The sequence below is a fragment of the Marmota marmota genome, unplaced genomic scaffold (assembly GCF_001458135.2).
Source record: "Marmota marmota marmota unplaced genomic scaffold, marMar, whole genome shotgun sequence".
Lineage (NCBI taxonomy): Eukaryota > Metazoa > Chordata > Mammalia > Rodentia > Sciuridae > Marmota > Marmota marmota.
In genome coordinates, this window is record NW_025999895.1 from 2,334,387 (window position 1) to 2,351,128 (window position 16,742).

General features: G+C 57.7%; 1 protein-coding gene across 6 annotated transcripts in view; it reads left to right on the forward strand.

Moving 5' to 3' along the window:
* Positions 1-16,742, forward strand: part of Tbc1d16 (TBC1 domain family member 16) — a 78,059-nt gene that overhangs the window by 31,997 nt on the left and 29,320 nt on the right. The window contains exons 2-3 of one of the 6 annotated variants that reach the window (XM_048797562.1): positions 1,664-2,203; positions 2,343-2,699. The exons of 4 other annotated variants lie outside the window; for them this stretch is intronic. In XM_048797562.1, the coding sequence (XP_048653519.1) occupies positions 2,687-2,699 (13 nt within the window). In that variant the 5' untranslated portion in view covers positions 1,664-2,203; positions 2,343-2,686. The remainder of the gene's footprint in view (positions 1-1,663; positions 2,204-2,342; positions 2,700-16,742) is intronic. One more of the 6 variants, XM_048797563.1, reaches the window with a different exon arrangement.

Sequence of the window (16,742 nt, forward strand, 5' to 3'; positions counted from 1 at the left end):
CCAACCCTCCCTGTCCCTCTGTCCTGGTCAGATAGCTGCCAGCCCTGGAGGACAGAGGCCTGAGAAGACAAGGAGGAGCCGGTGGGGGCACAGCTGGCACGTGGGGAGGGCCACAGGCAGGCAGTGTCGAGGCAGGACCAGGGTGGGACGCAGGGAGTGCAGGTGGGGGCTGCCACCCCCAGGGGAGAGGTGAGCGGGTCCCCAGAGCCCTTGGGTGTCCCTTGGGTGTCGAGGGGCCAGGAACCAGTGAGAGGCAGCTGGGAGGGGTACCTCCCGTCCCCCAAAATGTCAGGACCACACCCCAGCTCCTCTGGGCCAACCCAGGCACCTGGACGCCCATCACCCGGAGGAGCCGGCAGTGTCCCCCTCTGCTCCCAGGCCCCACCCACCCGCCTGCTCAGGGAGCCGGCAGCAGGCAGCAGGCGGGGGCCGGGCAGCTCCGAGGATCTGTTGTTTGGGTTTGTTTGCGCTTCTGCGATCGGGAGCTGAGATTTATTTCTTTAAAACATGCCATCTCCCGACACCCTGCAATCTGCTCGGAGCCGCTGAAGACTAATCTTGTCTGGTGTTTGTGGCACTTGGCAGGCTCCTCGCCGCCCGCTCGCCCCCAGCCTGCCCCGGCCGCGCTGCTCCCCTGCCAGGAGGGCAGCTGGTCCCTGATCCCGAGGAAGTCTCCTCAGGAAGGGCCAGGGGTCCACACAGTGTCCCCCCACGCAGAGAAAGCCACAGGAAGTGGGAGTAGTGTCGCCTCGGGGCCTCACTGCCAGGCCAGGAGCCGGGCACTCACCCAGACCCAAGCAGGGCCCTCCACCTGGCTGCCCCTCAGCTCCGGGGCTCCTTATAAGGTGTGGGGGTCCTTGGCAGGAGGCGGGGGCTTGGAGGTGCTGTCAGAGAACCACGTGTGGCTTGGGCAGCTGAGCGGCTCCCCACGGTGTGTGGAGAGGCCGGGCCTGTGAGGTCTTCAGTGTCCAGCTGTGAGCCCCAGCTCCTCCCAGACCTCTGGGTCTGGGCTTGGCAGGCGTCTGAGCTCTGCACCTCGGCCTCCTCAGTGACACTGGGCCACCAGGTGGTTGAGTCCAGCAATAGGTGAGGTACTGGGGGGGGGTCAGCCTGCTGTTGAGGGGTTTCAGCCTGGTGCTGGAGGGTCCACCTGGTGCTGGGGGTCCACCTGGTGCTGGGGGGTCCACATGGGGGGTCATCCTGGTGCTGGAGGGTCGGCCTGGCCAGCAGCACTCAGTGCCGTGGCTTTCAGGAGGCGCCCTTATCCACTTCACAGCCTGCTCCAGATGCCCCGTGACAGAGGGCCCCAGACCCACAGTGGCTTAGAAGGGGAGCAGCCTGTCCTCACAGTCTGGAGGCCAGAAGCCTGAATCAGGGAGGGCTGGCGGTGCACCCCGTGGCCCTGGGCAGGGTCCCTCTCATCATCCCAGCCTCGGTCTCTGACTCCACAGCCCCTCCCTGTGCCCTCGGTGCCTCTCGGGACACCAGCCACTGGATTGGGCCACCCTGTTCCAGCCCAGCCGCATTCTAACCTGACAACGCCTGCAAAGACCCTTTTTCCAAATAAAGCGGGAGTTTGGGGCAGCCAGGAAACGTGATTCACCCCTCACAAGCTGTGGCCACTGGCTTTAATGTCTGAAGCGGGTGTCACCGTCCCATTTAGGAGAAGATGCAGGCAGAGTTCAAGGCCTTTCCACAAGGTCTCTGCTCACTGAGTTCCTGGCTGTGACATCAACTCTGAAGTAAAAGCAAAAAACTAAGTCTAGACCCTGCCCCGTGAAGCCCCTCCTTTCCGTCGCCTGTCAGTTACCCCAGGGGCCCCGCCCCATTGGCACCCAAGAGATCTTGAGTCCCCAGAGAGGTGGAGCCTGAGCCAAGCCGCCGTGGAGCCTGCCTTGGAGGCGACGGAGTGACACGTGCCCATTTTGGAAATTTTGGGGAAAGGCACAGGGAGAGTGGTTGTGCTCTTCCAACCCTTCCTGCGCGTGCCAGCTTGGCTCTGCTTGTTCTTGGCCTTTCAGAGCTGGGAGTTGTAATCGTCTGTCCCAGGACTTGGTGGATGGGCCAGAGAGTGTTTTCTGCTTTGGGGACCAAATGGCCATTGCTGCCCCTTCTCAACCCTGCCCTGTATTCCAAATGCTACCACCACGGTGTGGGAACGGGTGTGGCTGTGTTCCATCAAAACCTCATCCTGGGCACTGAGGTGTGGACTTTGTATAATGTGTATAAAATCTTCTTCCTCCTCCTCCTCCTCCCCTCCTTCTCCTCCTCCTCCTCCTCCTCCTCCTTCTTCTTCCTCCTTTTTCAGCATTTAAAAATGTCCAGTGCTGTTCATTACACAGAAACCTGTGCACAAATGCCAACGGCAGCCTTATTCACAATGCCCCCGTCGGAAGCCGTCAAGATGGGTGGTAGCAGACTGTGGTGCATCCGGACATGGGAATGTGGCCTATGGATGGGAAGAAGGGAGCTGTGGAGCCAGGGAGGAACCTTCCGGTCCCATTGCCAAGTGAAGGGAGCCAGTCCCAAAAGGCCACGCACATGGGACATTCAGGAAGAGATGGGAAGAGCACCCACTGCGGGAGTTCAGGGAGGGAGGGGCCAACAGGCGGCCACAGGACTGTCAGTCCCTGAACGGTCACCCAGAGCCTGCTGAGACCCGTAACTGGGCGAAGTCCTAACATAAATGTGGACCTTAGGTACGACCCACGGTGTATCAGCACTGTATCCTGTATCAGTTATGAGCACCCATGTATTGGTTCATCAATTATAGCAAATCTAGCAGGGGGCAGGGCGCTGGGGCTGGGGCTCAGTGGTAGAGCCCTTGCCTAGCAGGTGTGAGGCCCTGGGTTTGATTCTCAGCACTGCATATAAATAAATTAATTAAGCAAAGAGGTCCATCAGCAATTATATATATATATATATATATATTTTAAAATTATTTTTAAAAATTTAGCACACAAATACAAGATGTTAATAAGAGGTGAACCCGGGTTATGTGGGATGGGGCTATGGGAAATCTGTATTCTGCTCAGTTTTTCTGGGAGCCTGAAATAAGTAAAGTTTATTAATTGAAAACAGCCTGTGAGTTCATGGGCTGCACAGACAGCAGCCTGGACTTAGCTCTTGGCCACAGTTTGGTGACCTTGGGGTCAGACCAGCACTGTCCTATGGAAATGCAGTGGGAGCCAATCTGTGATCTCAAGTTTTCTGTTGGCCATGATTCTTAGAAATGTTTATTTTGAGGTAACTGTTTTCACAGAAAGCTGAAAAATAAAGACAGTATGGGGAGATCCCCGGCCCCTTGCCTCCTGTTCCCCCAGGGAAGCATCAGACGTGCTCCAAGCTGGGGGTGCTCCAAGCTGGTGCAGCCCGCGGGTCACAGGCACATGTAGCCTGGTGCCCCCCAGCATTGAAACGCAAGGCGCAGGCTCCCTCAGGCCACTCCTGTGTAGTCGCCTCACTACTTGTCTCCATCCCTGACCCCCAGTGACCAGGCTCTCCTTTCCGCCTCTGCAAGGATTCCACGACGTGGAACATGCTGCCTGAGGCTGGGCTTGCACGCTCCCCGTGGCCCCCTTGGGTGTGCGACATACAGGAGACTTTGCTCCCTTTCCTCACCAAGTGGGCTCCCCTGTGCAGATGTCCTGTGGGAGGCCACTCACCCGCTGATGGACGTCCATGCTTGTTTCTGTCTGGGGCTGTGAGGAATAAGCTGCATTATTAACATTCACGTGCAGGTTGTTGTCTGAACCAAAGTTTTCATTTCTCTGGGATAAATTCTCAGGAATGCAATTCCCAGTGACCAAGTGTGTGTTTACTTTTAAAAGAAGTTGCTGAACCGTTTTCCACAGTGGCCATGCCCTGTTACTGTCCCCCCGGCAATTTGTGAGTGACCCAGTCAGTTTTCTGCGCCCTCACCAGAATTTGATGTTGTCACTTCCATTTTTTTTTTTTTTTTTAGATGGGGGTCTCAGTTGCCCAGACGGGGCTCAACTCAGACTCGGTGACCCCCTGGCTCCCGTTTTGGCTGTTCTGATAGGTGTGTGGTGGTGACACCTTGTTGCAGTTTAAACTTGAGTTTCCCTGATGGCAGGTGACGCTGAGCATCTGCATTCCCCTCCGGTGAAACGTGCTCATATTCTAATTGGTTTTGCTTTCTTTTTGCGGCTGGATTTTAATATATTCTGGAACCCAGTCCTTTGTGAACCCAGTTCTACAGCCACTTCTCATCCTCTCACAGGAGCTTTCACAGAGCACAACACTTTAGTTTGTGGAGTCCAAGTCATCCTTTTCTGTTGTGCTTTTATGAATCATGCTGTTGACGTCAAGTCTGGTAACTTCTGGCCTGGCCCTAGGTCCTGAAGACATTCTAGTATCTTCCTGGATACCAGGAATAGTATACCTGGATACTGCTTGGCTTTACAGTCAGGTCCGAGGCCCATTCCGAGTTAATTTGGGTGTGAGGTGTGGGGTTCGAGGCGGCCTCGGCCTCCGTGTTCTGGATATGGTCACTTTTATGCCTCTGTCCAAGGTCAGCTGGGAATATTTGTGTGGGTCTTGTTCGCTACATTTTTTTTTTTTTAAGAAGTAGATACAATTAATTGTAACAACTACCCAGAGTACCCAAAAGAGTATCATGTCAATATGCCATCAATGTAATATAATCAATATCCTGGGGGATGTTGGACACTGTGCCGTGTGTACTGGTGCCTGGAACGCATCTCCAGAGCCGGCTGGCTCCTTCAGGGCTGCTGCCGTGAGGGGCTGGGGCCCGCCTGGCCAGTGGGGTCTGCACAGGCAGGGTCCTGCCCAGCCCTGCGGTGGGCCAGCTCTCTCTGGATTCCCTCGTCCTTCATCCTTGATGGCGGGGTGGCTTGTAGGAGTCTGGAGAGGGCCCATTGCCCCTGCTAGGGCACCCTGCAGCCCTGATGCTCCCCGGGCCTGACTCGAGTCCAGAGGCAGGTGTGCAGGTTCTAAAGCGACGCCCTGTGGAGCCTCTGCCCCGCGGCTTCGTCGTGAGATCCTCTTGTAGGCTGCCCACAGGGACTGGTGGGTCTTCAAAAGCCGACCCTTTTCTACTAAATCTGCCAGGACAGGGAGAAAACCAGTGTCCCCGCTCTCCTGAGCCAAGGAGAGGGAGGTTCAGGTCCCCGGCCGGGAGGCAGTGTCCCCAGGGCCTGTGCCTCTGTGGCAGGAGGGCTTTCCAGGGCTGGGCTTGTCAGCCTGTGCCACTGCAGCTCACACCTCTCCACCGCCCCGCTGGGGCTCCTTGATGCAACCCTGGCCGATTGGTGTCCTGGTGTCACGGGGCTTGTGGGCTCTGCCCGGTGACTGAGCTGCTCTGAGCGCAGAGGGCCGCCCTTGGGAGCAGGAAGCCAGAGGCCCAGGGGCCCCCAGGCCTTGCGTCTGCAGCTCTGGCAGAGTTCCCGCCCGGCTGGGAGGCCCAGGGGCGCTTCTGAGAGCTCTGAGTGTGAGGTCACAGGCTCCCAGAAGCAGTGACGTGGCAGGGTCCCCAGGGCACCCGGGAGCTGGCACCATGCCCTTGGGGACGTGCCTGGCTGTTGCAATGTAACGAACACCTGATGAAACTCCCTAAAGTCAGGGAGGGACCTTGTGTCTTGTGGCAGGATGGTCTGGCTCCTGGCTGGTGTCCTCCCAGCATGGTCAACTGAGAGGGCCTCCATCAGCCGCAGCTCAGGTCCCCACGCGCCAGGCTGCCGACATCCCCTCTCCCTGCACCTCCCTGTCTCTGGGGAGTGTGGAAGTGCAGTTCTCTTGACAGCCCACAGCAGCGGGGTGGCACTAACCCATACCCAGGCCACCACCCTTGAGCACTGTGGGCGTGGAAGTAGGTGCCTTGGCTCAGGCCCCGACCTCCCCTGGTCCTGCACCACATCCCAGCTCTGCCTGGCCCTGTGCCCGGCAGGACATGCCCTCATGACCTCAGTTTCCCCAGTACATGATGGGGCCAGCCTCTGACCCTCCCCAGGAGACTGCCTTGGGGGCCTTCTGAGCACAAGTCCCGAGGACAGCGTGGGCTTGGCACCTCACTGGGGCTTGTGACAGGCTCTTGTGATGACCTTGGCCCCCACGGTCCCCCATGAGCGGGTTGAGGGCAGCTCTGGGGGCTAAAGAGCAAATGGCACTTCCACCCATTTTGTTCACTGGGTCTCCAGAGTGGGCTGCAGGTCCTCCGGGGGAGGCTGTGCTGGGGGCTCCGGAGCCAGCAGTTTCCGTGGGGGGAGGAGCGGGGGGGTGGGCCAGGAGAGAGGGGACTTGGAAGTGGAGACCTCCTGGAGGAGGAGAGGGCTGCCGCTGCTTTGTGAGTCACCAGAGGCGACGGCCGTGTCAAGGAGGGAGCAAGACGGGGACCCCACAGAAGGGTGCATGGGAAGTGTGGCCCTCCAGGGCTGTGGGTGAGGTCAGGCAGGCAGGGCCTGGAGGCCCCAGGATCTGTCTCGCTTCTGTAAATATTTAAACACAGGAGGATTATTTTTGGTAGCTCCGTCTCTCTCCAAGGCTGGCGGGCTGCCAGGGTGGGTGTCGAGTGACAGCGTGCCGCCGCCCCTCTGTGCTGCATGCTCTCATGGTTCCAGGGGCCTCTGTTTGATTTGGGTCACAGTAGCCCCTTTTAGGAGGCGTGGAAAGGTGGCCCTTGGCATGCCTTCCAGGTGATGCCAGTGTGAAAAGTATGTCCTGCTTGTCCCCGAGCCTCCCTGTGGTAGTGGAAGGTGACAGTTTCCTGAGCTGCTGGACCACCAGCTGCCAAGAACAGCAGTGGCATGCAGGGTCAGAGCCAACGGGCACACCAGCGAGGTCACCGTGTTCACCAGCCTCCTGGGGAGAAAGGATCCATTGTGTGCTGTGGTGGGGGGCCGCAGACCCCAGCACGTCAGGCGGCGGCCACCACTAGGGACGGATGTGAACACAGATCACCGAGGTCCGGGGGCAGAGGGGCCACACGGAACTCTGTCTTGGCAGAGTGGTGGCCCTTTCTTCCTGCTCCAGATGGGTTGGGGCACCATGGCCCCACGTGCTCCCTACGTGGGGGAAGATGGCAGACGGCGTCCCCAGGAAACCCCGGGTGGAGGTGGCACTGCAGCCCAGGAGGGACCTGTGGTGCCCAGCAGATGGCAGGCTTCTCCCAGATCAGCAGGGGGCTGTCCACTGCCGCTGCCTCCTCTGTCCCTTTCCTCCCCAACACCCCCAACTTGTCCTGCCCCTCCATCCCCCTGCCCCCTCCCTGCTCGCTCCCTCCCCGGGGCTGGGTTTGTCAACTCTGAACGACGTGGACCCTAGCTGGCAAGGGCCTGGAAGCTGTTACCAGGGCTGGGCTGGCTGTGGGCTGTCGGCCAGGACAGGCACTCCCACCCACCTAGCCCTCGCGGGGCCTGCTGGACCGCATGGCTGCTGGGCCATGCACCCACACCCCGGTGCTCCAGCCGCCTTTCACCCCCCCCCGACCTTCCCTTGCTTCTCCGGGTGTCTGGTGGGTGGAGGATCCACAGTGACCACACCCTCACCCTGTCTCCAGCCACGCAGCCTCCCCAGAGACCAGACAGGTCCTAGACAGACTTGGCCTCTTGCCCCAAAGTAGAGGCTGATGTTTTGCCTGGGTCGGGTGGGGAGCTGGACATCCTGTGTGGACACACAGACCTGCAGGGGAAGCTGTCGGAGCTCGAAGGTGGCCTTGTCTGGAAATTACTCCATGAACCTCCTGCATAAAAAAATAAATAAATTATTATTACAGAGATAATTCATGGTCCATATAGAAATGTTAGGAAAAAGGGACTCATGTTCACACACCGCCGTAGCAGGTTGTCCACAGGAGCCAAAGGCGAAGCCTCACGTGCCCCTCGGCAGGCTAGCAGACACAGCGACGTGGAACAAACCCCGGGCTGGGGGTGTGGCTCAGTGGGCGAGCTCTTGGGGAGCTCTGGGCCCTGGAGGCCTGGGGTACGGGGCGCATGGCACATTAGCCGGCATGGAAGGAAGGCAGTTCTGACACAGGCTAACATGTAGAGCCCTGAGGACACTGTGTTACATGAAATAAGGTCACCAGGGGACAGACCCTGTACGGCCCTGCTCGTGAGGTCCCTGGAGTCTTGGACACGAGACAGACGCTGGCGTGGAGGCTGCCAGGGCCAGGAGGGGTGGGAGCCGTCACTGGGTGCAGAGTTCAGTTTTGCAAGATGGAAGGTTGCAGAAGTGGACGGTGGCAGTGGTTGCACCACAGTGTAGAAGATGTCACCGTCCCTGATGGCTCCAGGACGGTCAAGGCAGTAGGTTCATGTCACGTGCACCTTTATTGGCCCCTCGCCACAGTAAAGCCGGAGGGGCTGGCCAGCATGCAGGGCCACTTGGTGCTCATCTTCCCAGCTTCCTGGAACCTGCTTCTCCCCATTAAGTCCGTGGAGCTCTTCTTGGAAGTGTCGTGAACTTCCAGGGTTGGGAAATCATGCTGCTGGCCGTGGGCAGAACCAGCCGGGTAGAAGCAGCTGAGCTGCTGGCCTTGCGGGCCTGGAGGGAAAAGCTGCCACAGTCCATCCGAGTCCTTCCCAGAGAGCCCACATGAAGGGCTGGAGCAGCTCAGGGATGAACTTTCCCAGTGTTTTCATGAGCTTAGAAAAATAGACTCTCCCACTGTCTCCTGGGAATTTGGAAACACGAGCCCGTTTCTGGGTGTGGACGCTGAACTGAGGGCCTGCGGCGGGAGACAACCCTGGGCCTGGGCCCGCTCCCGAGAGCTGACCGCCCAGCCTCCGGCCACCTCAGAGGGCAGGACCCCTGGCTGATGCTTTGGGAGCCCAGAAGGGAGTGTCAGGGAGGGGCTGGGTTGGTGGGTGGCCCCAGGACCACAGTGGGCCTCCCTCAGTCGTGGTTCTCACTCCTTCTCTGGTGAGCCTGGCGAGGTGTGTTCATGCCCCTCTGCTCATGGCAGCAGGACTGGTTCACGTGTTGAAGTGAAGGTCTAGTGTCTTGGCCTCTGAGCCAGCTCCTACAAGTCCCTAGAGTCATCCGACTCAGGGACAGATGTTTGCATGCAGCAAAGGGAGGGTGAGATCCCAGGGCACGTGAACTGGGCTGCCGGAGAGGCCAAGGTCTGTAGATCTGGGCAATTATAGTGGCCTGTCCTGTAACTGGCCTTGCCAGATGGCCACATGGGGAGGCTGCTGGTGGGGCTGGCAGTCCCGGGGCCCATACTCAACTGCACCCGAGGGCATCCCTGCCTTCTGAAAGGACACCAGATATGTTTGCCCCATTCAGCGTGTTTCCAAAGTCCAGGGGTCCTGGGCTGTTAATCCAGAGCTGTGATCTTTGTGTTTGGAGGGCGCTGGGCCAGAGATTCCCCCATGCCTTCCCTGGAGGGCCTGCAAAGTCTATGCCATGGCTGGCTTGTGGGGGGCAGCTCAGAGTCCCTAGTGAAGACCTCAGGGTCCTTGCTCCTGGGAGCCTGAGACCATGGCCAACAGGGCACACTGTTACCACGGCTGTGACGGAGCCGTCCTGTAGGTGGTGTACCTACCTGGTGGCTTACCTACCTGCAGGTGGTAGGAGCAGCCCTGTACTTCTGTATCCACAGCCCACATCCTCAGGTTCACCAAGAGCCCATCAGAAAGATCCAGGAAAATAACCATCATCATCGCTGAGCATCACAGTGTAGCCGCCGTCCACATGGTATTTGCGTTGTGCTGGGTGTTAGAGGAGTCAGGAGGGATCGAAAGTCTTGGGGAGCACGTGTGCTGATTCTGTGCAAATGTTCTGCCGTCCTGTTCAGGGACTTTGGACCTGAGGGCTTTGGAACCACAGGGGTTTACCCCGTGGATGCTGAGGGCAACGGTGTCTAGAACAATCCTGATATCTGCGGACCCACGTCCCAGCAGCCTGTTCACGGTGTCCAAAGGTGGACAGTGAGAAAAGCAAAGACAGCTCGATTTATAAAGACTTCCTCCATGGTGGGCAAAATGTCAGGTCTTTCTATCCAGGAAGTAACCAGTGTTCTTTTGGGGTCTGTCACTCAAACAGGGCACAGAGTGGTCACACTGTTGGGGACAGTAAGGCATGCCAACCGCAAAGCCTGGCCACCCCACTGAAACTGGGAGTGACGGGAGGGGGCTTTGGCACACTCACCAGAACAGAAACCCACCCCCCTGGGCAGAATGGGAGGGGCTCCAGCTTTGGGGATATAGCTCCATTTCTTTTTATTTTTGGGGGTGGGTACCAGGGATTGAACTCGGGGTCACTTGACCACTGAGCCACACCCCAGCCCTATTTTGTACTTCATTTAGATACAGGGACTCACTGAGTTGCTTAGTGGCCTGGCTTTGGCTGAGGCTGGCTTGGAACTCGTGATCCTCCTGCCTCAGCCCCCGGAGCTGCTGGGGTGACAGGTGTGCGCCACGGCTCCCAGCCCAGCTCCAGATCTTCTTCTTCTTCTTAAATTAGTTGTTAATGGACCTTTACTTTATTTATTTGTATGTGTATGTGGTGCTGAGGATCGAACCCAGAGCCTCACGCACGCTAGGCGAGCGCACCACCACTGAGCCCCAGCCCCAGCCCAGCTCCAGATCTTCAGTGGGCAAAATTGGTTCCCGTGTGGGCTCACGAGACCCTTCTGTGAAGGCCCTGAGCAAGGGTGAACTAAGCGGAGGATCTCAGGTGGCCCACATCAGGGTGCTGCTAGGCTGTCTGGAGCCTGTCTGTCACGGCGCCTCACGGTTCCTGCAGGGATGTTCACTGAATTCACTCTGGAGTCATGAACAGTGGAGAGTGCCCTGCTCACCCTCCACGTTCCTTCCTTTCTTTCTGTTTTTTGGTACCAGGGATTGACCCCAGGGGTGCTGAACCACTGAGCCACATCCCTGCCCTTTTTAAAATATTTTATTTAGAGACAAGGTCTTGCTAGGTTGCCGAGGCTGGCTTTGAACTCGAATCCTCCTGCTTCAGCCTCCCGAGCCTGGATTACAGGTGTGCCCACTGTACCTGGCCCCATGTTCTTTTTCTGTCAATTTAAGAAACTCCTTTTGGAGAACGTTTTCACTGATTGAAAAGCTTTTCGTTGGCGAGGGCCTGAGGGTGCTGGGTCTGTAGGAAGGGCCTGGGTTAGACTGGCAGGTATGGGTTGGGAATGTGCAAGTCAGCATGAAAGAGGCCACGTCCCGAGGCCTCAGCGACGAGGACTGGCTGGGGTACATGTCACCATCCTTAGCAGAACCAGACGCTAATTTTGCATGGCTTAACTTACAAGACAAGCAGGAGACTGCTACCTTTTGCTTCGGAGTTGACTACAGACTGATGGGCCAATACTTCTTGCATAGAGCCTTCTAGAAAAGCCTTTTTTCCCCTAAAGGTAATTTCCCCCTTTTCATTGTGATTGATTTGTTTGGTTGTGATGTGTGTTGGCAGAACCATTAGGTACAGAGCACAGGAACCGATTGACAGGGACACCAGGCTGCTGTGTGTGTGTGTGACCTTGGGCAGTCCCGGTTTGGACTGTTTTGTGATGGGGCATCTCTTAGGCTCCTGCCACCTTCCCCCAGGGGACACGCTTTGCAGTGTGACCTGTGGGCCTGGCCTTGACTTTGACCTTGGGCAGATGGGCTGCAACCCCTGCCTGTGGCTCAGGAGAGCAGGGTGGCTGGCTCCAGGGCAGCACGGTGCAGGGTGCTGGGTTCTGTCTCAGCCTTTGCTACATACAAGACTCCGGGAAGTTCCTGCATAAGCAAACCTCAGTTTACACTAACCGTCCTTAAAGAAGTGCTTGTTTCCCACCCCTCACAGGCCCAAGGTGTTCTGAAGCAGTGACCTCCTGTGAGTGGGTTCAGGGTCACAGCAGGAGAGATAATCCTGCTTCCTGGGCCTGCTGGAGGCGATTCTGCCTTGGGCAGTGCCCACCCAGTGGCACTGCCCCAGGGCCATTCTGGATTTGACCCTCTAAGAGGTGCCCTGGCCCACCTCAGGTTTAAGGTCCCTCTGTGGAAACAAACTGTGCCCCGGGTGGATTTGCTCCCAGGCCATCTTGGGAAGGAAAACAGCAGACAGAGCAGCGGAGACCTGCAGGGAGAGAGGACAGCTGGCCTCAGGGTCCAGCTCTTCCCCTGGCCACACCTACCCCTGCCCCACCCAGCCTTCAAGACCTGTGCTGGGCAGCTTCAGCCCTCCTGCTGACCATACAGGTGGGGTCATTGCACTGAGGCTGGCTGCGGCCTTCCAGGGAGGGGACGTCCCAGCCGCCAGGCTGGTCTCCATCAGCCTCAGCATGTGAGCTTATTTGAAAGTGGGGTCTTTGCCAACATAATCATTGGTCCACTGTGCTGGCCTTGGCCTTCCATGAGAAGCCAGGAATGTGGGCACCTGCTGCCCCTTGCCACTCCCTCTTTGATGGCAGGAGCGGCCACCCGCGCCTCTGGTTCCAGCGTGAGGTGGCCTGTCTTCTCTGGTGAAGGTCCTAGGGCTGGGGGCGTGGTACAGTTCCTCAGCAGTCAAGTGCTCTCTGGCTGTGACCACCGCAGAGCTGCAGAGCCACTGGGTGGCACCTCCTGAGCCTTGACCTGGAACTACAGTGTTCCAGTTTATGGTGGCCTAAGACGGAGTCCAGCCCAGTCTGGGCTGCGGGCATTTGTGCATGCTGGCTTGCCACCCACACTTGTGCCCAACTGTGGTAGAAATATAAAACCTGAGCCTGAGAGGTGAAGCCCAGTGTGGCCGGTGGCCCTGAGGGGCATGGACTGGCAGCCACCTTTGCTGCCTCCTCCTACCACACACAGGGACCTTGCAGTAATTGGAATCACAGTGATTTATGCCACTGTTAATCAAAGCCTCCTGTTTTCTGATTATCCCTCCGTGTGACGAATGGCAGATAGACACCAGAGTAATCAAAATAGAATGGCCAGTCAGGACACTTCAAAGCAGAAATCAGCCATTCTGAAGAGCAGCGGACGCTGCCCTGTCTGCCCCCTGGTGACGAGTTTCCTTGGGAAAAATTACTTTTCATAACCTATTTTGCTTTCTTATTTAAATTAAGCTTCGCCAAGCAAGTTTGGCGGTAGCGGAGGGCACCTAATTTGGTCCCCCTTGACCTCTGCAGCCTTGATTGGCAGTTGTTGTTGGGCTTGACGTTGCTTCTGCAAGGTAGGAGCCGGCAGAACAGATGCCCTAGGACAGCTTGGCGGCCCCCAAGGACCCGGGTGGGGAGGGGGAGAGGGTGCAATTAGAGAGGTCTTCACATGGAAGTTAATTAGCTACTAAATAGCGTTTAGCACAGTTGACAACGGGAAATGCATGTTTGAAAAGCAAATGGAGATCAATGAGAAATGGCTTCCACGGGGCCAGGGGAGCCAGGCCTGCCTGCCTCCTGCCCTTCGCCTTTGACCCAGGATCTCAGGGCAGGGGTGGGCATTCCCTAGCAGGGAAAGGGAAGGCGCCCACTCGTGGCACAAAGGCAACTGACCTGTGTCTGCAGGAGCTGTCACCTCTTCAGAGTGAGGACCAGGCACACTGGGGCCAGGCTGGAGATGCTCCATAAGTGACCTGCCTGGCCGGGGACGAGCTGTCCAGCTTCTCAGAGGGACTCATTGAATACTGCTTCACTTCTTTGAGGGCAGGGTAGTGTCCCTCTCAAAGTCCACGTCTGCTCAGCCTCCGAGCTTATGTGAAGTAGGCTCTTTGCCCATGTGATCCAGGCCAGGAATGAGACGGGTCACGCCAGGGTGAGTGCAGGGCGTGAGCTCAAAAGACAGAAGGACCCAGGGCAGACAGCCCGAGGACCAAGGCAGACACCATGGCTGCTAGCTGAGAAAAGGAACAGACAAAGGCTGAGACCTGCCTCACGCCGCCACCCACACGCCACGTTTGGTACTTCAGTGTTTTTCCTTCAGCCGGTGTTTATTTTTATTTATTTTATTTTTTCTTTCTGATGCCTAAGTTATTTGACAGAGGTGTAGACAGGCTATGTATAAAATTTTGTTTCTTGGTTCAACATTTTAAAACATTCTGTTACATCTGATACTTGCAAAGGAAACAATGTAGCATGCAACAGCAACATGGGGTGGAGAGGACCCGGGATCCCCCCGCTGCACTGAACCAGAACCCTGGCTGCCCGTCTCTGTGCCCCCATTCCTGTCCCCAGCTCTGGGAGGAACCAATTCCTGGGGTGTCCTGCTGTCATCTGCTCCCCTGGTAACGGGTGTCCCACGAGTGTGCTCTTCCTAAGGTCTTGTTTAGTTTTGACTGATCTGGGAGGTTGGAAACGTCCCAGGGCCTGCTGTCCCCCGCGGCTCAGCTTGCTGTGCCTGAGTCCTGTTTGCCTGTTTATTTCCATAGCCATGGAATGTTCTAGGCCACACAGTTCCCCGGTTTGCCCACATCCCTGTTGAGGAACCTGCAGGTGTCTCTGGGGGGGGGGGCGGTTCTGTGAATGCTGCTGCGTGACACTTCTTGTACACCTCCTTGGCGCAGGGGACTTGAGTCCCTCTGAGGGGCTGCACCTGAACCCCACGCCATGCTCAGCTTCGGCCACATGCTGTCATTCTGCAGGGGGTGGGCGGCTTATGCTCCCCCAGTAACGTGTGGGTCCTGTGCTGCAGTCCCCAGCTCCTGTTCTGTCTGAACTTGCCCCTTGCCACTCATCTGCCTGCACAGTGGTCTGCAGGTGAGGACCGTACCCTTGCACGGATAGTCAGCTACTTCCTGGATTCCTCTGGGCCCTGAGAGTCACAGCTGTGTTCCCTGCTTGTCCACAGAAGGTTCAGAAGCAGAAGCCAAGATGGGGCACTCTCAGCCCCTGACCAGTTGTCAGTGTTGCTGCTTTTGAGGTTTGAGCATTGGGTGAGACAAGCGCAGGGGTGCACCGAGGTCTGGCACCCGTGCACAGGCACAGACACCCGACACGCACAGGCTTGTTGTGCATGAGTACAGCACAGAGCCTGGATGTGCAATTCTGTGCCTGCACAAAGGTTACGGACGATTGTGTGCACATGAGCATACTCGAATGTGTGACGTGTACCTGTGTGTGCACACAGGGTCGGTGTGTGTGCACACATCATCTCACAAAGAAGTTCAATGCAACGATATTTGCTTTAAAAAAAGTGGAGACACACCTCAGGTCTTTGTCTCTAGGGAACATTTAAACACACGCTACTGGGAACCTGAAGCAGCCCTGGAAGGGATACAGTGAGCCAGAAGAACTGTGAGACAGCCCAGGAGTGCTACCCATGTAGCATGTGTGCACGTGTGTGTGCTCCACAGGATCCCCCGCCACAGCCCACTGCTGCTGCCTAGGGCTGCCCTGGAGGGGCAGGAGGGTTTAGGCAGAGACTGGCCCTGGAAGGACTCACTAGTGTCTGCAGGTGTGACCCTGAGCTCGCTCCTGGAGAAGAGCGTGGGGACAGTGGAGGTGTGAATGTCCTCGGCTGTGGTGGCAGGGGGCAGGGCCCTTTGGGAAGGGCGTGCTGCTGCAGGGATGGGTAACGATCACTCTCCTTTGCATGTCCTCGTAGTCCTGTGTCTGGTCACTTGATGTCTTTGGGGATCTCTGCACCCAGGAGAGAGGGCATTAATTCTCACCTGGGGCACCTGGACCTGGTGCCGTGGGGGAACTGCTTTAATCTGGTGTCTCCATCCCTCTACCCTGGGAGGCCTGAGGACGGGAGGCCTGAGGACGAGGCCATCTGAGCCCAAGTGGGAGCCGTTCCAGGCCTGTCCCTCCCAGGGCCGGGCGGGCAGGGAGCGGCCAGGCCCTCAGGAGGGAGCCTTCCGGAGACCTCCAGACTGGCCGTGGACACATTCTGTTGAGCAGGGTCCGTTCCTGGTTGGTCTTCGGTGCTCTGAGCCGCGCCAGGCAGGCCCCCCGGGACTGCGGGGAGAGCGGGGTGCAAGGAGAACAGAGAAATTGAGGCCCAAGCCAGGTTCCTTCTTCGTCCCTCCTGCGACATGGGGACAGGGGGCTGCTGGCCCTGTCGAGCTGGGTGGAGGTGAACGTCAGCCTGATGAGCAGCCTGGCGCCATCCGAGGGTGCAAGTGGTTTTTATTATTATTTGCAGTTTGGGGTGGGGAGGAGCAGGGAGTGACCAACAGCTGCCTTAGGGCCACCATGGATCCGGTCTCATCACGACCCCAGCCCCACAGGAGCTCCAGGTCGGCTGTAGGTCACTGAAGTCAACTCCCTCACGGGTCCCCTTCCTACCACCGGGGAATGACATCCCTGGGCAGGGTGCAGACTCCAGCAGGCCCAGGTTGTCGTTCTGAGAGGCCTGGAGCCGGTCAGGCCCCAGTGTCTGTCACTGGGGCCCCTGGAGATGGTTTGGGTGAACCCACCGGGACTGGCTAAAAGGCAGGGTGAAGCTTCATGGGCTGTTGCAACACCCGGAGGCTCAGAATCCAGAAGGTTCTTGGCTTCTAGTCCCCTTTTCTCCCCCTGCTGGGCTCCTCGCTGGTCCTTCCTCCGTGCGCTTCAGTGTTTAGGAAAGGAATAGACTGGGCCAGAGGCTCTCCAAAGAGAGAGCCTGCAGGTTGTATGACCACATACCCTTCTTCTGGGCAGCCTTGGTCACCTGACCCGCAACAGAGCATCCCAGACCCCCAGCGCCCATTCCCCTGTGACCCTCTTCTTACTGCCTAGTCACGTTGGGAGGCTAAGTCCAGCCCGGCTGGAGGAACTCACTGGCCCCGCATGATGGTCACCAGGTCCTCGCTTTGGAGCACAGAGGGAAGGGGAGTTTGGGCTGAATGCCTGATAAAAG